The sequence below is a fragment of the Cynocephalus volans genome, chromosome 14 (genome assembly GCF_027409185.1).
Source record: "Cynocephalus volans isolate mCynVol1 chromosome 14, mCynVol1.pri, whole genome shotgun sequence".
In the NCBI taxonomy this organism is placed as follows: Eukaryota; Metazoa; Chordata; class Mammalia; order Dermoptera; family Cynocephalidae; genus Cynocephalus; species Cynocephalus volans.
In genome coordinates this window covers 66,122,345-66,145,455 of record NC_084473.1, presented here as the reverse complement: position 1 = coordinate 66,145,455, position 23,111 = coordinate 66,122,345, and the positions used below count along the sequence as shown (strand labels likewise).

The following is a 23,111-nucleotide window of genomic DNA, read 5'->3' as shown; positions in this document are numbered from 1 at the left end:
GCAGAGGCACCAGGGACTGGGCTCTTGGGTGGAGGAGAGAAATAGGGATTTCGGGGGCATTGAAAAAGACATGTCCAGAGGGATAGACAGTAAGAGATATGAAAGGAGACAAATGTGAGTGGGGTGGGGTGGAAAGAGAACAGAGCAGAGGGCTGCAGTGGGTGCTCCTACCTGCAGTACTGTGAGGGCGGTGATGGAGACAGACATGTGGGTGACATGGGCACTGAGTGAGGAAAAAACAATTATACACACACATGTGTGCATGTAATCACACATGATTAGGTGAAAACTGACTAGGTGAGGTAACAGTATTGTGCCAGTGTCAGTGACATTATATTACACTTCTGTATAACACCACTGGGGGAAGCTGGTTAGATGGTTCACAGGACTCTATGTACAGCAACTTCCTGTGATTCTGTAATTACTTCAAAATAAAATGTTTTTTCAAAACCCACTTTTTGAAAGCAAAATGAGATTTTAATTAATGAACAACTAATACTAAAATGCATGTTAAGAATAATCAAGTAAGAACTGAGAGAGGTGGGTTGTGATACTAGTTCTGCTGGTGGATCTCTGGCTAATCTCTTAACGTTTGGGGTTCATTTTTTTTTTTTCTGGAAAATAAGGAAATTGTGGTAGAAAATTCTAAGATCTCTTCAAGCTCTGATATTCCAGAGGGTGTATAAATTTCTTTAAGTCCGTAATTTGCCAAATACAGAATGAATGCCATTAATATGTTAGATATGGTCCAGAGGTGAGGGCTTATATAACCTTGTAATAGGCAAGAAGTCTATTTCTGCCTCTTCCCGTGTGTCTGCCTAGCACTATATTAGACATTATGGTGATACAATACAACTTAGTCCCTAATGGACTTCAAGAGGGTAATGGATACATAGGAAGTACCTGTACACATGTACTAGATTACAAAATAGGCAGTGTTTGTGTATGTTTCAGAATGTGTGATCTGGACAGTAATTCCTATAGGAATTCCAAAAGAAATCACTGTAAAGGACATGGTCCGCTGGCCAGTATGGGGCTCTGAACCTATGCCCTTGGTGTTATAAGACGGTGCTCTAACCATCTGAGCTAACTGGCCAATCCGATGAAGAAGTTTATAGAATTTTTTTCCTTATCCCTAGTGTTCTGCAATTTAGTATTGTTTGTTCCTTAGTATGGGTCTTTTAAAATTCATTATGCTGAGGACTTTGTGGTTCTTTTAAAATGGAAAACTGAGAAACGCCACCCGGGCTCTTCAGGGGCTTGAGGTAAAGCGTTTCGCGTCGTTAGGGAAACACCTGCTGTTGAAGAGAGGCATGGTGGGCTGCATCTTGGAAACAATGAGGACGACGAGGAGGAGGAGCCGAGCTGAGCAGAGCGAGCACGGAAGGTCTTATAAGTAGTGGGGCTGCCACTGAGTGATCCAGCAGCACGGGCCAGAGCGCACGGAACAGGGAGAAGTCCTGCACGGGAAGTGGAAGGTCAGCAGAGACCACACACCCTGTGGTACTGCCCCATGATCCAGCAGCCCAGCAGAGTCCAAGCTGACCAGAGAGGTGGTTCCCCGGAGAGGCCCAAGACCTGAGGCAACCACACACACAAGGCACTAGAGGCCAACTGAGCAGTCACGGAGGTAGCCATACGAAATTGGCAACCACAGCAACATCTTAGTCAGTCAATAGTCTCAAACCGGTGGACTGTGAAACCCCCTGCCACAATGAATAAACATCAAAAAAAAGATACCAGAAATACAAAAAATCAAGAAAGTACACTACCAAAAGTTAATAAATCTCAAACTCTAGATCCTATAGAACAAGAAGCCCTTGAAATGACTGACAAGGAATTTCGAGTGATAATTCTAAGGAAACTGAATGAGATACAAGAAAACACAGCTAGACATTATGATGAAATGAGGAAAAGTATACAGGATCTGTAAGAGGAAATGTACAAGGAAATCAATGTCCTGAAAAAAAATGTAGCAGAACTTGCTGAACTGAAGAAGTTATTCAGCGAAATAAAAAACACAACGGAGAGTTTAACCAGCAGGCTTGTCGAAGTTGAAGAGAGAACCTCTGAACTTGAAGATGGGCTGTTTGAAATAACACAAGCAGACAAAAAGAAAGAAAAAAGAATCAAGGACATGGAAGAAAATCTGAGAGAGATATCAGACAACCTTAAGCGCTCAAATATCCGAGTCATGGGTGTTCCAGAAGGGGAGGAAAATGGAGATTGCATTGAAAACATATTCAACAAAATAGTGGCAGAAAACTTCCCAGGTATAGGAAAAATCAGAGATCTTCAGATCCAGGAAGCTCAACGATCTCCAAACGTATTCAACCCAAAAAGGCCTTCTCCAAGACATGTCATAGTCAAATTGGCAAAACTCAGAGACAAAGAGAGAATCTTAAAAGCTGCAAGAGAGAAGCATCAAATCACCTATAAGGGAGCCCCAATCAGGCTAACATCAGATTTTTCATCACAAAACCTAAAAGCTAGAAAGGAATGGGATGATATATTCAAAATACTAAAAGACAAGGATTGCCAGCGAAGAATACTCTACCCTGCAAGGCTATCCTTCCGAAATGAAGGGCAAATAGTATATTTCTCAGACAAACAAAAACTGCAGGAGTTCACTACCACACGACCACCCTTACAAGAAATCCTCAAGGGAGTACTGGGTTTGGTTCCTGAAAAATAACTACCACTGCCATAAAAACCCAAGAAAAATCAAAACCCACTAGTATAATAAAAATGGCATTCATGAAGAGAAAACAAACAAACAGAAACGCTATCTACAACCTAAGGAACCAACAAACACAGAAACCAAACAGTAAATCAGAAAGCAAGGAACAAAAGACACCTAAGACAACCAAACAACCAATAAAATGCGAGGAATAAATCAACACCTTTCAATAACAACTCTTAATGTAAAAGGCTTAAATTCCCCAATCAAAAGACACAGACTGGCTGACTGAATTAAAAAGGAGGACCCAAGTATATGCTTCCTACAAAAGACCCACCTCGCCCATAAACATTCACATAGACTAAGAGTGAAAGGATGGAAAAAGATTTACCATGCAAACAGAAAATAAAAACGAGCTGGAGTGGCTATTCTTATAGCTGACAAAATAGACTTTAAATTGAAAACCATAAAAAGAGACAATGAGGGACACTACTTAATGATAAAAGGACTGATGCATCAAGCAGACATAAAAGTCATAAATATGTACACACCCAGTGTTGGAGCAGCCAGATTTATAAAACAAACTCTATTAGACCTAAAGAGGGGAATAGACACTAATACCATAATAGCAGGGGACCTGAACACCCCAATGTCAATATTAGACATATCATCTAGGCAAAGAATCAGTAGAGAAACACAAGATCTAAACAATACTCTAGACCAATTGGAATTGGCAGATATCTACAGAACATTCCATCCAACAACCTCAGAATATTCATTCTTCTCATCAGCACATGGGTCATTCTCCAGGACAGATCACATATTAGGTCACAAATCAAGTCTTAATAAATTCAAAAAAATTGGAATTATCCCATGTATTTTCTCAGACCACAATGGATTAAAACTAGAAATTAATAACAAACGAAACTCTGGAAACTATACAAACACATGGAAATTAAACAGCATTCTACTTAATGAAATATGGGTCCAAGAAGAAATCAAGCAGGAAATAAAAAAATTTATTGAAAATAATGAAAATAATGATACATCATACCAAAACCTGTGGGATACTGCAAAAGCAGTATTAAGGGGGAAATTTATTGCATTAAATGCTCACCTCAGAAGAATGGAAAGATGGCAAGTGAACAACCTAACACTTCACCTTAAAGAACTAGAAAAACAAGAACAATCCAAACCTAAAGTTACCAGATGGAAAGAAATCATTAAGATCAGAGCAGAACTTAATGAAATTGGAACCCAAAAAACAATACAAAAGATCAATGAATCAAAAAGTTGGTTTTTGGAAAAGATAAATAAAATTGACAAACCATTAGCATGGCTAGCAAAAAAAAGAAGAGAGAAGATTCAAATAACAAAAATTAGAAATGAAAAAGGCGATATTACAGCTGATTCATCTGAAATACAAGGAATCATTTGAGACTACTATAAACAACTATACGCCAACAAATTTGAAAATCTGGAGGAAATGGATAAATTTCTGGACACACACAAGCTCCCAAAACTGAACCATGAAGACGTAGAAAATTTGAACAGACCAATAACAATAAAGGAGATTGAAGCTGTTATCAGAAGGCTCCCAACAAAGAAAAGCCCAGGACACACTGACCAATGGAATAGAATAGAGAATCCAGAAATCAACCCACACACTTACTGCCATCTGATCTTTGAGAAAGGCACCAAGCCTATTCACTGGGGAAGGGACTGCCTCTTCAGCAAATGGTGCTGGGATAACTGGATATCCATATGCAGGAGAATGAAACTAGACCCATACCTCTCACCATATACTAAAATCAACTCAAAATGGATTAAGGATTTAAATATACACCCTGAAACAATAAAACTTCTTAAAGAAAACATAGGAGAAACACTTCAGGAAATAGGACTGGACACAGACTTCATGAATACGACCCCAAAAGCACGGGCAACCAAGGGAAAAATAGAAAAATGGGATTATATCAAACTAAAAAGCTTCTGCACAGCAAAAGAAACAATTAACAGAGTTAAAAGACAACCAACAGAGTGGGAGAAAATATTTGCAAAATATACATCTGACAAAGGATTAATATCCAGAATATATAAGGAACTCAAACAACTTTACAAGAAGAAAACAAGCAACCCAATTAAAAAATGGGCAAAAGAGCTAAGTAGGCATTTCTCTAAGGAAGATATACAAATGGCCAACAGACATATGAAAAAATGCTCAACATCACTCAGCATCCGGGAAATGCAAATCAAACCACACTGAGATACCATCTCACCCCAGTTAGGATGGCTAAAATCCAAAAGACTCTGAACGATAAATGCTGGTGAGGTTGCGGAGAAAAAAGAACTCTCATACATTGTTGGTGGGACTGCAAAATGGTGCAGCCTCTATGGAAAATGGTATGGAGGTTCCTCAAACAATTGCAGATAGATCTACCATATGACCCAGCTATCCCACTGCTGGGAATATACCCAGAGGAATGGAAATCATCAAGTCGAAGGTATACCTGTTCCCCAATGTTCATCGCAGCACTCTTTACAATAGCCAAGAGTTGGAACCAGCCCAAATGTCCATCATCAGATGAGTGGATACGGAAAATGTGGTATATCTACACAGTGGAATACTACTCAGCTATAAAAACGAATGAAATACTGCCATTTGCAACAACATGGATGGACCTTGAGAGAATTATATTAAGTGAAACGAGTCAGGCACAGAGAAATACCACATGTTCTCACTTATTGGTGGGAGCTAAAAATTAATATATAAATTCACACACACACCCACAAAAAGAAAACCGGGGGGTGGGGAGTAGATATAACAACTACAATTACTTGAAGTTGATATGACAAGCAAACAGAAAGGACATTGTTGGGGGGGAGGGAGGAGAGGGAGGAGGGAGGGAGGTTTTGGTAAGGAGCAACAATAATCATTCACAATGTATATTGACAAAATAAAATTTAAAAAAATTAAAAACAAAAAAAATAAAATGGAAAACTTATGACCCTAAAAAAAAAAAAAAAAGAAAGAAATCACTGTAGGCTAGCCGATTAGCTCAGCTGGTTACAGCGTGGTGTTGTAATACCAAAGTCAAGGGTTTGGATCCCCATACCAGGCAGCTGCCAAAAAAAAAAAAAAAAAAAAAAAAAATGAAGGAGATAACTGTAGGCTGTAGTATCCAAGGAAGAAGTGGAATGTGGAATTTCAGATATATGAATATCTTGGTTTTCTCATTAATTGCATCTCCTAATATGTTACAAGAACCAGACTGTACATTTCATAGATACGTTGCAGTTACACTATCTTATATTCACTCATCCCTCTTCATTCTGCCTCTAAGTTTAACTTACTCTATAATTTGAGCTGTCGGGTTAATAGATGGTAAATTCATCTAGTTTACCTGATGTTTTCTGCTTTTCTCTTTTTCTCTCCTGACGCCTTCTTCCTCTCCAACCAACTCCAGCTGAAAAAAGAAAGGGTGGGCAGACTGTTGATTCTGGCCTCCCACTTCTAAGTGTATCTGATCCTTTCATTCCTCTTCAAGTACCTGATGCACCAGGTAGGTAAACAGAACTGATCTGAGGTTAAGCAGCTTGATTGTTAGGTTCCAGGGCCTGTGGAGAGTTCTGTTTTAAACACTCCATGAAAAAGATCTAAGCCCTAATAATAGGTGGCTATTGTATGTTTTCGCTGGGTCTCAGTAAGAGTAGAATATTTGTGTTGAAGAGTACTGGCCCTTAGCAAAGATAATAAAATCAGTTCAGATTATACTAAATTGTATTCCATACCATATTGGTATTCAATTATTCATCTTTGATTGTGTTAGCAATAATGTGAGGGGCTTGTGTATTGGAAAGAACATTAGTCCAATATGATTATAACAATGTGTGTGTGTGGCGGGGGGGGACCTGTAAGCACATGATAAAAGGAACAAAATAGGAATAGTGGTTATGGTGTGATGATGGAATTATGGGTAGCTTCCTGTCCAGTTCCTGTGTTTCTATAATGTACTTTTATTTTATAATATAAAAATACATCATACAGGTTGATAAGGAATGTGAGTCAGGAGAGCAGGGTTCCCCATCTAAGCTCTGCCACTACCTGGAAACCTTCTGGGCTTGACTCTTCACCAGTGAAGTAGGTATGACTGAATATCACTTTCAGTCTGTCATATCTTATTTTTAAGCAAGCTGTCTAAAAAATAAGAAATGGTTAGCATGTTCTGATTGAAACAGCTTTTGAAACAATAATTGGACGCTCTCCATTTGGAGTTCATGAAGACCAAAGATTTCCCTTCCTGCTCCCCTCCCATACTTCTCTTTGGAGGGGAAGTGGCATGGGGAACGAAAGCTGCCCTTTCTCTTGTCTGTCAGTCTCTTTGTAAAGGCAAATAGATCTAACTCCTTAGCAGCAGCTGGTGGTAGTTTTGCTTCTGACAGTTTTTCCTTTTTTCCCATTCTTACTCTTGCCAATTCATGAGCTTGAACTCATAGGATTGGCTTGGTTTTTCTTCTGTCTCAAAATGTTAAAGGTGTTTGATTGGTTGCCTCAAGATTGGAAAACATAATAGTGTTCATATCCTTTACTTGCTAGTACAGACTGCAGGTAGGGTACCAAGACATTTTTATTTTGTTAGGCAATTTTTTGACCCTTCTAAGGGGAAGCAAATACTTGCCATGATCAGGCAGTATTGTGTAACTTTATAGTTTGTTGGACCCAGAATTAGCTCAAAATCACTGAGGAATGATTCAGTATAGGGTGGTTAAAGGAAAAGGAAGAAAGGAATCAAATAAAGGCCATGTTTCTCAGTGACTTAACATTTTTATTTTATACTTTTAAAATGTTTTCACGTATAATTTCCTTTGATCTGACACACACTAGTGAGTGGCAGGTGGTAAGTATGTCAAGTAACATACTCATTTTGTTGGTGACGAAGTGAAGCCTTAGTGCTGTTCTGTCTGTCCTAGGCCACATGTTCTTTTTCATTGCCCACATCCCCCAAGTAATGGATGCTGCTTTTGTCTTTGGTATAGTTCCTGGATCAATAAAGCCTTTGACTAGAGAGCTAAATTTAAGGTTAAGGGAAATATAAAAATAGAATTGAACTTGTAAGACCTGGGTTCTAGCACTTAGTAGTGAGGTAATTTGGGTCATATCAATTAAATTCTGTGTTTTCATCCTTAATTGGCTATACTAAAACCTACCTTATGCCATGGCCATGAGTTTCAGATGAAATTATGTGTTTGAAATTGCTGTGTGAATTTTAAATTACTATAAAGATGAGAAATGCTGTTACAACTTTGGTTTTGTATCCTTGTTCTCAGTCAGGCAGTCCTAGGTATCATAAGGTGATCCTTTTCTTGTGTTCAAATTAAATTTGCTTTTATAATCTTAACTTTTGCACAACTGAGAACCATTAAAATAGATTTCCTGGATACAGTGATTGTCAAACTATGGGTTTGACAGGGGTACTGGATAATTATGGGTTTTTTTTTTTTTTTTTTTTTTTTTTTGTCTTTTTCGTGGCCGGCACTCAGCCAGTGAGTGCACTGGCTAGTCCCATATAGGATCCGAACCCGCGGCGAGAGCGTCGCTGCCTGCACTCCCAGTGCCGCACTCTCCCGAGTGCGCCACAGGCTCAGCCCGGGTTGGTTTGTTTTAAGGAATATTTTTATATTCCAAAGCTCCATGAAAGAAATTTTTTTAGAAAGTATGGAATACGAAAATCACAGCCATGAGCATTTGTATGCTCTCAAAGCTCCAAATGAAGCATGGCTAGTGAGTCTCAGAGTACTACATTGATGCTTATGTGTTGCCTGTTAATTTATTTTGCCTTCTGTTTGCTTTAGGGAACAGATAAGCTATAAGTAGTCTCGAAGTTTTAAAATATAGTAGAGAAGATTCAGAAATTTTCTCTGGAAATTGAGGAAAGATTTTTAAATTATTTAAATTGTAGTAAAATATACATAATAAAATTTACTATTTTAGTCATTTTTAGGTACAGTTCAGTGGCATTAAGTATATTCACATTGTTTTCCAACCATAACCACCATCCAGCCACACAACTTTTTTTATCTTGCAAAACTGAAACTCTGGGCTCATGAAACAATAACTCTCTATTTCCCTCTTCCCCCAGCCCTTGGCCACCACCATTCTACTTTCTGTCTCTATGAATATGACTACTCTAGCTACCTCATATAAGTGGAATCATTCAGTATTTATCCTTTTATGACTGGTTTATTTCATTTTACACAGTGTCTTCAAGGTTCACCCATGGTGTAGCATATGTCAGAATTTCCTTTTTTTTATAAGGCTGAATAATATTCTATTGATGTGTATACCACATTTTGTTTATCCTTTTATCCAGTGAGACACTTGTAGCTATTGTGAATAATGTTGCTATGAACAGGAATGTACAAATATCTCTTTGAGGTCCTGCTTTCAATTATTATGGATATATGCCCAGAAGTGGAACTGCTGGACCATATGTTAATTCCATTTTTAACTTTTTGAGGAACCACCATAGAGGCTGCACCATTTTGCATTCCCATCAGCAATGCACAAGGATTTGGGGAAATAATTTTTATAACAATTCTTCAATACTGATCTCTTGACATCAGTTTTTTATAAGACTAAGCAATAATGCCTTAGTTGCCCTGTAAGTGCTGCTTCCTAGCATTAGAGACTTTTTTTTTTTTTTTTAAAAGAGGTGCTTCTTGGTTTATGGCACTCCATCATCACACAAAGTAAGGCAAGAGGAGCAGTGTTTTCTTAGTAGTTTGTTGTCAAGATGGGCATTCCTCTCACAGCTAGTTGCCTGGCATCTTCCTCATTTCCAACTGCTGTCTTTTGATACTGAAAAGCACAAGGTCGATCATAGTATGTGTTTTTACTCTGGAAAGTTTATCTTCCTGAAGATGTAATTCTCCAAAAGGAACTTGGGGCACGGTGTTTGACTTTTGCTTCCAACTTGCAGATGTCACAGATGGTTTTGTGTCTGTTTTCTCAGTGATAGGAATCATTTAGAGTGCCTAGATTTTAAAAAAATCCTCTCTCATCATAAGATTCCAGGACTTGCTCCCCAAGTCCGACAAGACATAAATTTCCAAAGCCGCAAAGCTGGAGCAGCCACATCATCTTTGGTGGGGCTCATATGAAGCTCTTACACGTTCGTTAGTTCAGGCTCTTCTATTCCTCCTGTTCGTACTCCTAATTAGGGTCGGAATGGGCCTTGAGTAAGCCCTTGATTTTATTAGGCTGTATAAGTAGATATCTACCCTTTCTTTTGATGTTTTAAAAGAGAAAGGTCACAATTTGCAGTATATCCCAATCTCATGTCAGGAAGTGGTTTTAGACTGATCTGTGAAGGATTTATTGCTTTGTCTTGTGGTTGATATTTTTAATGACTAAGTCTTGAAAAGGGAGGTGTAAGAGAAGAATCTGAAATGGATTCATTCCTGACTCAAACTTTAGCAACTCTTTCCTTTCCTCTTCTCCTCCCCAGTCCCCATTGCCAATTGAGTTATGTTTAAGAGGAGAGGAGGAGGTGTACAGAGGAGAATACCCCCTTTCTCTCACCTCTCCCCTTAATTTTAAAAGAACTCTCGGTTTCCATTATCCAGGCTAAATAATTCTGCATCTATTTTTCTTCAGGGATCTACTTTCCAGTCCTTTAACCTTGATTTCAGCAGTTCTCCAAGTTCTTACCCTGACTTTTTTTATCTGGTTCCCCTAGAGACCTGAGAAAGAACCAAGTGTAGCAATAGGAATGTGGTAAGGAAACATCACCAATAAAAAAATATGAACAGACAGTTCCATAAAAGAAAATATGTTACCAGTAAATATATTTTTAAAAAGTTTATCATCATGATGAGTCCAAAAAGTGCCAACTATAAAATAATGAGATGCTACAATTTCCACTATCAAATTGGTAAAGATGAAGGCTTGGTAAAGGTGTAGGAAAATGGATACCCATATACCCTACTAGTAGGAATATCAATTAGTACAACTTTTGGGGAGGACAGTTTGGCAGTTTATAACAAAGACCTTCGAAGGTTTTACTTTCTCTTTTACTTAACAAACTCTGTTGCTTAAAAATTATTCTAAGAAAACATGGATATGCTTAACTATTTGTTGGAACAATCAGAATTCGTAGGAAAAAAGTGGAAGATATTCATTTAAAAACTCTTAATAGTGGATATCTCTAGAAGTGGGATTATGTGTAGTTTTACTTTTATCCCTTGGTTTGTCTGTATTTCCCAAATTTTCCACAATGAACATGTACTACTTTTGTAATAAGGGAAAAAGCTTACAAGATTTTTTTTCCCTGCAGGTTGTGAGCTTAGCTCTTCCCCCAACTTCTCACCCTAGTCTCCTGGCTGTGCCTTTCTGGGCTGAGTTTGCATGTTGAACAGCATGTTGAGTCAGCTCTCCGTGTTTTACAAAACCTGCTTCCTTGGGGCCAGTCATCTTACCTCCTGCCTGTGTCCTTCTGCCGACGTACCCTCCAAGTGCCTTTCTCTGCAGTTATTACCAGTTCTGATCTTCAGTTTCATCTCTCAAGTTCATCCCCTAAGCAGCCAGTTTCTACTTGCATTTTTCCCTTTATGTTGGATGATTGGCTTTGAGTGATACTTAGGGTCTTTAAGTTTATCTTCATTTTTTTCAATGAGCAAACTTAGACCCAGAAAGAATAAGAGATTTGCCCAAATACAACACAAGCTTAGTGCAGAACCCAGTTTTCCTGCCTTTTCTTCCTCTCTATTAAACTGTGCTGCCTCTTCCCCACACGGCACTTTATTCTAGGAGTTCTGCTTATTCTGTTCTCATACCAAGACATTTGAGCAAAATCTGGATCACCGGTATTCACTACCGTAATAACAGGCATCCGTGGCTTGGTGACCCCTCATTCATCTAGTCCTCTTACTTAAAAAGTTAATCTCCTTTTATGTACCAGGTACTGTTATTTACACACACACACACACACACACACACACACACATTAATTCTGATAAGATAGCATTTAATCCTAACAGCCCTTTAAAGTAGTTTTTAATCCTCTGTTTACAGGTGAGGAAACTGATGCTTAGAAAAGTTAGGTAACTTAAATTCAGGCTCTTTTACTCTTTCATGTTACTTATTTATTTTTCAGGATTTTACAGACCCTTGCTAAAGTCCCCAAAATGTACAGTATCACAATAAAAGATAAAATAAGTAAATAAAATATACCCTCCCCAAATCCGGATATCCTCCCACCACACACACACACAGAGTCTCTTTCTCTCTCTCTCTCTCTCTCTCTCTCTCTCTCTCTCTCTCTCTCTCTGTCTGTCTGTCTTCATTCTCTCTTCATATAGAGTCTAGAGTCAGGTCTAAAAATATCAGTCAGCCTAGGAGCTGACACAAACTGTACCATCTTTTTCTATCCAGAATTGTCCACTGTGCTTTTCACATGTACTGAAATATGATGAGGTCATAGGCTTGTGATTCTAATACAGAGGTAGAACAACTCTTGTAAAATGTTTCTCAGGAGGATGAAATCATTGCTGAAATGCAACTTATGAATAATTTTGGGTTTCGTTGGTCTGTCACTTTGAATAATTGAGAATAAGAGTGTGAGTCTTTGTACATTTCATAAGATGGGTTTTGCTTTGCATCCAGAGAAGCTATTTCCCATGATTCATGCAGAATAAAAAATGGTTTTGTTCATTATTTATCAATAAGTCAAAATATTCTGATGTGGATCTTGACGGAGGTTTTGGATCTTAAAGAACATTTCCAGAACACTTTCCTTAATTCACTATCCTCATTTCTGCCCTTTTCTTACCCATGATCCATCATGATACTTTGCCTCAGTGTGTTTCTATGAAAGAGAAAGGACAGAATTTATAAAGTGAAGGATATCAGGGCCAGCCCTTGATGCAGATGGGAGGCCTCCAGGCTCCAGGATTTCTAGACTATCAGCATCTTGTAGCCTTTCTTGAGCCTTCCTTGACATCCTGTTCTTAAGTTCTTCATTTACAGTAAACAAAAATGACCAATAATAGCTTTAGAGGTGACCTCTTCCAAGAGTCTACATTTTAAAGCAATCAAAGCCTTAGTTAAACCAGAAGAATGAGTCTCTAGTGTAGTAGAATATCTGGGTCCTAGTATTAGCTAGCTCTGTTGCTTCTTGATGTAAGATCTTGGGCAAGTTACTTCACCTTTCTGGAGCTGTTTTTTTTTTTTTTTTTTTTTTTGACCAGTAAGGGGATTGCGACCCTCGGCACAGTGTTGTCTGCACCACACTCAGCCAGTGAGCGCACCGGCCATCCCTATATAGGATCCGAACCCGCAGCCTTGGCACTACGAGCACCACACTCTGCCGAGTGAGCCACAGGGCTGGCCCTGGAGCTGGTTTCTTTATCTATAAATGACAAGGCTAAATTGCGTAAGATCTGAGGTTCCTTCCAGTGCCAGCATGTCTTTGACAACTTTACCATTGTACCTGAGACCATGTCTACATGAAGACCCATCCTCTTGTGTTGATGGAGATAGGTAGACCCTGTAGGCAACATGTGAAGAGAACTTCAAGAAGTCCAGGCTCTACCATGTCTTATTTGTGACTTTGGGCAAGTCACACATTCTCATAGTCTCTGATCTCCATTCTCCTCAACTTTATTAGTATTCATAAACCCAGGGTTTTTAAAAACAAATAATGAATGAAAATGTATGACATTAAACTCTACAAATGTGATAACTGTTGTTAAGATGGCACCTGGGTGCTAGCCACTGAGTAACTGCAAGAGTCCTGGGAGTCAAAGCAGCTTCTTTGTGCATGCTGTCTGCCTTACATAGACTGTGGTCTGTACTCTCAATCCTAGTTTTCTGCCTGGTATTATTCTGTTCCCTGCTCCTCCCTCCCACATTCCCACTATTTCGATATTCCCAAGCAGCAATAACCATGTAAATTAGCCTGTTACTTCAAGGTTTGGGCAGAAAATAAATCTTCCTAAATTTGACAATTTACCCCATACCATCTCACCACACAATACACATGCACACACATGTACTTCTTTATCCTCTCACATGGATTTTGCTAATGGCTCATAAAAGAATTAGATTCTTGTTCAAGTACTGACTTTTTCTGGCTCACTTCCTATTCTCTCCACCTCCCCAATCAAGCCAGAAGGCATAGATGTGGCAGGGAGTATGAGAGGAAACCAAGAAATGGGGATACAGAGGTTAAGAAGACACATTCCGTGCCTTCAGTCATATTGTAAGGGCTGCAAGAGAAGTGAGTGCAGACTACTCCAGAAGGTTCCTAATGTGTCAGGGAAGGTGGGAAAAGGCTTAGGAGAGATGGCACTTGAGTGACCAAGACAAAAAAGTGTGCGGGGAGGGGGTGTATTTCCACCTTCCAGATGAGGAGATAATGTCAGAAATTTCAGGAATTGCTCCAGGGTCATCTGTAATTACTTTTTTTTTTTTTAAATAAAAGGCTTTGCTGGTAGGGGGAATAAAACAAAAACTAGTATTCAGAACAATGAAAAGTTAGACTTTTTAGGAAAACCATCTTTACCGCTATGCTAAAAATTGTCAAAGATATTTTTAACGTCATTTCTTGTTAGAAAATGTCATGTACAGTGCTAGGTTAATGCCGGTGTAATTACACTTGTATACTTGGTTAGCACCAAAAACCGCTAGGTTTTTTACCCCCTGCTATTGAGAAGCTTCCTTTTTCTTCCTTCCTTTCTTCAATATAAACCAGATATAAATGAGAAATGTAGCATATTGTCATTTGTTAAAAATTATCTACATTTCATATACTTCAAAGATGGCTCCATAGTAAAAATCTTTTTCTGCAGAGTGTTAATTGTACCAAAGCAAATGATCTTGCCAAGACACTAAAATCCATTCTTTTGCTTGACCTGTGTAGTTATAGATCACCTTTATTACAGATCACCTAAAATTTGGTTCCTTTCTTCAATGAATATCAATTTATTTATTGCTTATCTCAATTCCCAATAGCTTAGAAGAATACAAATCCATTAAAAAGTTACATACACATACTTGAACTTTGTCACTTTTTTTCAAACATTTTGATTACACTTTTATCTTAATAGCATTTTATTTCTGTGATAGAAAAAATATTGTTGACATGCCTTTAACTGGGCAAGTCATATAATTTATGTGACCTAAGTTTCCTCATAAGTAACAGGAGATATGAGATCTAAATTCCCTTCTTCCTGTGAGATTCCATGATTTGTTATTTTGTTTCAAGTTAATGCTCTACCAGGGTAGGTTAAAGTTAAATAGAGGGTTGTTGATGGATCAGGGTTAAAGGAATTGTTTCGGAAGAAATATTTTTGGGTGTGGGGGGGTGTGGCTGGTTGGTATAGGGATCCCAACCCATGACCTTGGTGTTATAAGGCTGTGCTCTCACCAACTGACCTAACCGGCCAGCCTGGAAGAAATCTTAATGTATACATATTGTCACACACTAAGTTACCAAGTCTAGTAGCTTCTGATGTGCTTTTATTTCCTAGATAAAAGGCATCAACAGTAATCCATCTTCAGGCTTATGTGAATTTTGTGAGATTTGACTGTAGAATAATAAGAGTACCAGCATGTCACAGGTGTACAGTTGGCAGACAATAAGTGATTGTTGAAGTTAACTTAGGTGTGATTGAATTGATTCTCTTGGTGAGTTATAAACTGTTTCTAAATACAGTAACAGAAGAAAAAAGAGAGTTTCACAACTAAGCCCAGGAGGGGAAATGAATACACAAAGACAATATGCAAATGTTTATAGCAGCTTTATTTTTAATAGCTAAAAATTGGAAGCAAACAAATATTCATTAACTGGTGAATGGATCAACAAAATGTGGTACATTCATATAATGGAACACTATGCAGCAATAAAACAGAACAAATGAAGGAAACCAGACACAAAAGGCTATATGCTGCTGTATGGTTCCATTCATAGGAAATACTAGAAAAGGCAAAATTATAGGGATAGAAAACATCCATTGTTACCAAAGTCTGGGGAAAGAGGAAGACATTGACTGTAGAGAGACACAGAGGAACTTTTTGGGGTGTTGGAAATGTTCTATATTATTTCAGTGGTGATCACGTCAATGTGTATGTTTGTCAAAACTAATCAAATTGTACACTTAAGATTGGTGAATTTTATTATGTGTAAAACAAGCAGACAAAGAAAGCTAGGGCCAGCATCTTGAATGCCTTTCAAAGTGACTACTTCACTTGGGGAAATAATCACTTCTAAACTGCAAATTTTGAAAGCCTATTGTTAACAAGATATTGATAATATATATTTTTATGGTGAATCTATATGAAATATTGATGCCTAAAAGGTGTTTGCATAGAAAACAGTGAATGATCTACTTGCTTTAATATCTCATTGCATTTTTATTTTCTTTACTTCTCTGTACAACCTAGAAAAACTAATTGAGGGACTCAAATCTCCTGACACTTCTCTTCTGCTCCCTGACCTCTTGCCTATGACAGATCCTTTTGGTAGCACTTCCGATGCTGTAATTGGTAAAGTCATCATCTCTGTTTCTTCAGTCATGCGTGGTATGTGTGTCTGTTTCCAGAATAAGTACCTAGTTAACAGATCCCTAGTGAATAGCCCTGGTAAGGAGTGGATATGCCACGAAGCCTCCTGGTTTGGAGCTATGCCTTGTTCTAACCTAGAAGCCAAGGCTATTTAATCTCACTTATCACTCCAAATGAAGTGTTTTTCTCTTCTTCCCAGGGGTACAACACGATTATTTTTCCTTTCTTGATATCCTGAGATTTCTAGAGTGAATTTCTTATGAATGAGGAGGAATGTGGAAAAATTCACCTTTATTTACAAAAGCTTCATGAAAAAAGTTGGTTTCTAATACCTTTACTGACCTTAATGGAATTTAGCAAATTCTTCTTTAGAAAGCTCTTGTCTGTGCCAAGTATCAGTAACAGAGTAACTGAGAGAACACATTGCCTACTGGTTAAGCCTCATGAATAGAAGCCAAGGCACAGGGGCTTGGTCTTGCATTTTCCTGTGCTGTGACAGCAAGGCAGGCAAGACCTACAAAATGTCCAAGACCCCTGAACTCCAGGAAGATGCAGTCATTAGAGACATAGAAATACCTTTGGGCAAAAAGTCCCAGAATTCAGAAATGCCATGACCTTACAGAGAGAGAGAGGCCTGCAGCTGAGAGATGTCACATAGTGCAGAATACCTCCCAGCTACATCATGGGACGGGGCTTGAGTGTATTAGTGCCCTTTGCATGGCACAGAGGATGTTTACCCCCAAGTTTTGCTTAGAAAAAAGCAAAATTACTGGAAGAAATTAAGGTGCCTTTCAGCTCATCTCTTCTGACATGGAAGCATTTGCCGAGTGGCTTGCCCTCTGCGTTTATCTAAAAGAATTGATAATCCCCGAGACTGGCCACAGTGTTTCACCTTGCACATGTGTGCTCCATCAGTGAAGCCCAGACACTCAGACCAGCAGAAATAAAGCAACATTGTGCTGTCTTGCCTGAGACTTGCAGTTTAGAAATCTGTAGAAGAAAGCCTTTATAGAATGTCCTAAGGATCCTTCTGACTCCCTTTCCCTTACTCTTTCCTCTCCTTTCTAATGCTTTGTTACAAAAGAAAAAGCTGATGTTGCTGTTGAAAGTCTTATACCAGGACTGGAGCCCCCGGTTCCCCAACGCCTCCCATCTCAGACGGAATCTGTGACCTCAAACCGCACAGGTTAGTCAGGAGTCTCTACAGCTGCAGTGATTGGTCCATGTGGTGAGCCCTCGAAGCCAGTCTTTCCATCTCTGGTGGTTGATTCTGGGCTTATTTTTCAGCCTACTTAGTTCTTCCTAGAGTGAATGCTCTGAATTGTTCCTACAGCTCCAGCTTCTAGCTGTTGAGTGATATGTTTCCTTACTAAAGAACTGAGTACCTTTTGGAGCCATGTTCCCTGTAGAATGATCCCTGGGTTTGCTCTGGTTACAGTATTTCTTTATTCAAGATTCTTTTCCCTGGTGGCAGGTTTCCTCCACCTCCTTTTTTGTTTGTTTCTTTGGTTTTGTTTTGTTTTGGTGGCTAGCAGGTATGGGGATCCAAACCCTTAACCTCGGTGTTATAACGCTGCTCTCTAACCAACTGAGCTAACCCGCCAGCCCTCTCCACCTCCTGAACTGTAACTCCTCCAGGTTGCTGAGCAGTCTTTCCTGTCTAACATTGTCAGTGATATCCATGGAGCTTATCTTTTGTAGGTGGACATACTGTTCCCAGTACAGTGCTTTAGTCATATATAGGTGATTTGCTGTAGGCAAAATTGAAATCTTCCCTGGACCCAGCATTGCTTTCACCTTAATTTCAAAATTCAGTCTTAGTAGAATTCCTTAGCTGCCCATTTATATAGATTTGATATCCTCCTTTTTTTTAGTCTGTAATTACCTCGATAAAAGTATCTGGGAAACAATTAGAAATCTAGGAAATGTGAGGGTAAACACATCCAGGTGAAGAAAAAAATTACCCCCCCCCTAAACAATATGGTTCCTTTTCATTGTCCTCACTTGGATGTTTTCTCCTAGAAAGCTTTCCCAGAAAACAATTCCTATGTTAAAATGCTTGATTTCTGAATTTTGTCTTCTGTTTTTTTACTGAAATTAAAATCATGTCAGCAATTCAGATTTAAAGAATACTAGTAAGAGGCATTTTGAATGGGAATCTGGTTGAGTTCTAGAAGGTACTGTTTAATCTTTTCTCATTCTGCTAATAACAAGGCAGTGTCAGCCAGCCCTCTCCTAATCAGTAGTTACCTCATCCTATAGTAACTTTCTCCCATGAATATTTAGGGAATGTTTAAGTGAAACTCATTTAATTGCAAAGTCCTTTTTCCCAAGTGACATTTGCTGAGAACTGAGTTGTTGAAGTTACATTGGCATTTGAATCACAGACTTGTTTAACCAGCAACCTCTGAGCAAAAATTCTCCTATATTTATATATTAAGAAGAATCTAGAAATACTTGTTTCTATAAATGGAAAACCAGAGGGCTTAACGTGTTTCTTTTGGTATTCTTTCTTCCATCTTGGCTTGTATGTATAACATGTAAATGCAATAACTTAAAGGCTGAGATCTAATCTCTTGATATTGTTGCATGTGCCATTTAATGCCATCACTGACCTGGGATGCTGTTAATCTGGACTCAGATTCTCTTACTGGGGAAGATTCCCTGCTTGATTGCTCTCTGCTTTCTAACCCTACTACTGACCTTCTGGAAGAGTTTGCTCCTATAGCAGTCTCTGCTCCAGCCCATAAAGGTAAATGCTTTTTCCTTCTCAGGCCCACCTGTATCTTTAGAGAAGAACTGAACAAGTCCTGAGAGTTTTCCTTCTCATAAGTCTTTGCTAGTGAAATTTTTAAACTATCTCCTTATATAGAAAACTTAAGTTTGTTCTCTTAGCCACTGTTATAATACCTCTCAGTATGAATATTTAATAAGATCTAGACAACAGATTGGTGAAGGTGTTGCTTTCTGGCAAGAACCTAGAATGCAGATATTCCACATTACCTTTGAGAGCTATGTACCTTTGCAGTCAGCTCTAGTAGATGACTGAGCTGATCATCTACTGAATTACTATAATTATTATTATGATGCTTTTTGGCCTTAGAGCTTAAACTTATTTCATCACATCTGATTCAATGTTTTTGAATAGTGATGACTGCAATAAAGGAACAGGCATAAAAATAATTTTTTTAAATTAAAAAAAAATAAAAGAAACAGGCATCATTTCTCAAAAGTCAGTCCTCCAAGGTTGAACTTGTAAAAGTTTTGAATTTTAGTTCACCTTCAAGTCATTACTGATTGCTGGGTTTCTCTTTGTAATCTACCATTTCATTTCTTGGTCTTGAGTTAATACTGATTTGAAATTCTTCTGGACAGAGGTAGCTTAAGTTGAGTTCTATTCAGTGAGTAGTTTGTGGGAGTGATAGGCACAATGCCTGGCTTACTGTGCATAGGCATTTACTAAACTTTCTGTACTTGAGTAGTAAAAATGGTTTTCTGGAAGGAGAAAATGCACAGAGAAGGAATTTCTGAAGGAAATCCAAGAAGGAAGCCTCCCTGAGATGACTAAAAATGATTAGTCCATGGTTTGCAGTGGTAATAGCTGAGTTTTTGTTTTCACTCCTGATAGTATTAAAATGATATGTTCTTATAGAGTATGTAGAGGAAAGTTATGTATTTAAACAATTATGTTTGGCAGGAGGGTGTCAGCAGCAATGTGTAATTACAGAGAAACATCATTTGCAAAATAGGTGCTTGGCTAGCAGTTGCTGGTAGAGTAGCTTTATTTAGAATGGAGAAGAATATTCTAACAGACTTCTGCTTTAGGTCTCAGTGCATGTGATCTTGTGCCCCAGTATTCCCTGAAGCAGCTGAATTTGTTGGAAACTTTTTTTCCCCAGTCACAGAGCAGTGAGTCCTTTCAAAAGTAGTTTGTTTGCCCTATAGATAGTGATTATTTCTCAAAGAGCCATTAATTCTCTTCTGCTTTTCCCCACCCCTGATTTTGAGTTTTTCAAATAATCTTAGGCCTCTTTTCTGTTGATAAAGAGAACAAATGACTAATTCCTGTGCCTTTGTGAATTAGTGACATTGAAAAGATACATACAGTTAATGGTCTTATAAATGGTAGAGAGAATTCTTCCAATAACCCTTCTCCCTAATCATTTATGAGAGTCTTAACATGGCCAACTCTAAAGAATTTTTTTCTGTATACCTGTATTTTCCAGTTTTGTTACTTTTACTTCAACTCAGAAAAATAAGTACTTTCACCTGTAAAAACAACAGTGGTTGTACAACTGGGAACTTGGTGCCTCTGACATGGTCTCTCATTTGCTAATCTCTCTCCGTTGTTTCTGCTTGTGTATGTGCATTCTGTATTAAGCTGCAGAAGATAGTAATCTCATCTCAGGTTTTGATGTCCCTGAGGGCTCGGACAAGGTGGCAGAAGATGAGTTTGACCCTATTCCTGTATTGATAACCAAAAACCCACAAGGTAAGAAAAAGGACGGGAAGAAGAGAAGAGCTTGACATCAACTCTCTTTGAAATAGTAATGTACCTAATCTTCAAGGGGGATAAAAAAAATCAACATTTAATGGAGGACATTGAGGGTAATGACAGTCATTGTAGGCTGGACCAATATAGTTCGAGATAGAGATACTGGTACAGGTATCTTAAAGCTTGACCGTGGGGTTTATTTAGAGAGATGTATTTAATAGTTTGACTAAAAGCTAGTTTTTACAAAGTATCAAGCCAAAAATAAAGTGACCTTTAGTCAGTGGAAACCTGAAGGTATATATCAAAAGCATTTAACATTTTTTATCATGATTAGAACAATCTACAATAAATATTTTTTCCAAAGAGATTAACAGTGATGCTTTGGTATCATCCACATCTTTTGAATATTTATGGAGCATTCTTTTTCCTCTTTAATGGGTTAAAATCATTTGAACATGCCATAAAACACTGAATTGCCATAGGACAATCTATTTTTTTAAAGCTTGTTCATATTGCAGTGTCTTAATAATGAATTTCTCCCCAAAACAAATATTACTGATTTTTACTTTATCAGGGAGATGGCTTGATGTTATCAGGAAGTTAGTGGACAGCCAGCAATTCTCAGGCAAAATACGTTTTGATTTGAAAATAGCGACCTCTTTGCAAGGTATCCTACACTATGTGTCTATACTATGGTGTGTATAGAGTGGCTGAACTTTTGGTGGGAGGTGGTGGATAGCTAATTTATATGTTTAAAAATCAACACGTAAGAGTTTTGCAAATGTAAAATGTTGCTTTTCTAGGTTTTTTTGTTTGTTTTTTTTCTCCTTTGCTTGCTCTGCACATCTAAACCTTAAGCCTCTGTGTTTTGTACTGAACTCCTATCTCTCCACTTCCAGGTGGGCACTCTAGAAACAGCAGTGGGAGCTCTGAGTCCAGTCTTCCCAACCTAGCCAGGTCTTTACTGCTGGTGGATCAGCTCATAGACCTGTAGCCGTGACCCAGTAGCAGATGCAGTTCTGTAACCTTCATATCGTGATAAACATTTTCATTACGGAGTTATGAGAAAAACGATTTTTAAAAAAATATCTGCAAATAAGAGGCCCTCTAGCTCTTTTCTCCTACCCCTTGCCTTCTCCTGTAGAAATGATAAGGAAAGAAAATCACTTTGGCCCTCCAGGTATTCCTTGGCCAGTTCATCCCTGTTAGTTTGCTGTGTTTTCTCATTACCCTTCTTCAATAGCATTATCTTAAATCAAGTGCTAGATGCCATGAGCTTCACCTCTGCTGGAATCGACTCCACCAAAAGCTTAACTGTAACTGAAATCAGTGAATTGACACCTTTGTCTCATTCTTGCTAGGAATGGCCTCCCAAGTCAGTCCTCTCAAACCTTGTCTCCTTTGGTCAGATGCTGATGAATGTTTCCCTGTTTTGGCTTTTTATCCTGATGCATTATCCTGAGGACATGGCATTTCCAGTTGGTCTTAACTCTAGGCAATAGCCTGGAGATAGGTGCGTGATTTAAGAGAGAGTAAAACTGACTGACTGATAGTATATGTTTGGGAAGAGAAATTGAGCCCAGCTCTAGCCAACCAACTTTGACCTTGTGTGATCATAGACTTAGCCAAGGGATTTTACCCCACGCAACCTGTTCAATATTTGTCCAGCTTTCTGGCTTCCATTGAACCGTGATTTCTCAGATCTGGAGACATGACTGCAAGTAGTTGAGATTCTTGGATGAAATGTGTCATTATATAAATCCCAAGTATTGCCATTCCTTTTCATGTTAAACTATCCCAAACCAGGATCTCAGAATTAGACCAAAACAAGACAATGGTGGTAATATGAAATCTTTTATTAGACTTTTCACTGGGGGGGTAGATGGGGGAGGGGAAGGAATTGTAGCAGAAACAGATGTATTTTTCTTGTGATTTTTATTTTGAATCAAATATTGTAAATTGTGTATAAATGAAGACGCTGAGTAGTTCTGTTTCCACTTGGCGTTTCAAGTCCAATATCAGGTGTCTGTACAGGGTTTTGATCTCTTTCCCTTGTATTTACACATGTTCCTACCGTGTAACATATGGAATCATTTTGAGTAGACTTGTGTGTTGCTGTAAGCTTTCAGCAGGTCCTCTGTCTCTGTAGAATAAGCATGTTGTTTATTTTCAGATAATCAGAAATAAGTGTGTTGACAAGCTGGGCACAAATTTTTTTTTCCTCTCTGATGTTTAAATTGAAGGCTGCAGCCAATGGAATATGTTAGTTGGTTTTCCTTGGCTTCCTTGATTTAAAAAACAAAGCAAAGCATAGTTCTTCACTAACCTTAGAATATTGTTCATAAAATAAATAAAAGCCCCTGCACTGACAT

General features: G+C 38.4%; 1 protein-coding gene across 11 annotated transcripts in view; it reads left to right on the top strand.

The window, feature by feature from the left end:
• AAK1 (AP2 associated kinase 1) overlaps positions 1–23,111 on the top strand; it is a 174,897-nt gene that overhangs the window by 137,091 nt on the left and 14,695 nt on the right. For 2 of the 11 annotated variants that reach the window (XM_063078919.1, XM_063078918.1), the window contains exons 17-21: positions 6,148–6,243; positions 16,125–16,226; positions 17,329–17,430; positions 20,626–20,736; positions 21,314–21,406. The exons of 2 other annotated variants lie outside the window; for them this stretch is intronic. In XM_063078919.1, the coding sequence (XP_062934989.1) occupies positions 6,148–6,243; positions 16,125–16,226; positions 17,329–17,430; positions 20,626–20,736; positions 21,314–21,406 (504 nt within the window). Of the gene's footprint in view, positions 1–6,147; positions 6,244–16,124; positions 16,263–17,328; positions 17,431–20,625; positions 20,737–21,313; positions 21,407–21,638; positions 22,591–23,111 lie in introns of those variants that run through there. 7 more of the 11 variants (XM_063078917.1, XM_063078916.1, XM_063078927.1 and 4 more) reach the window with 5 other exon arrangements.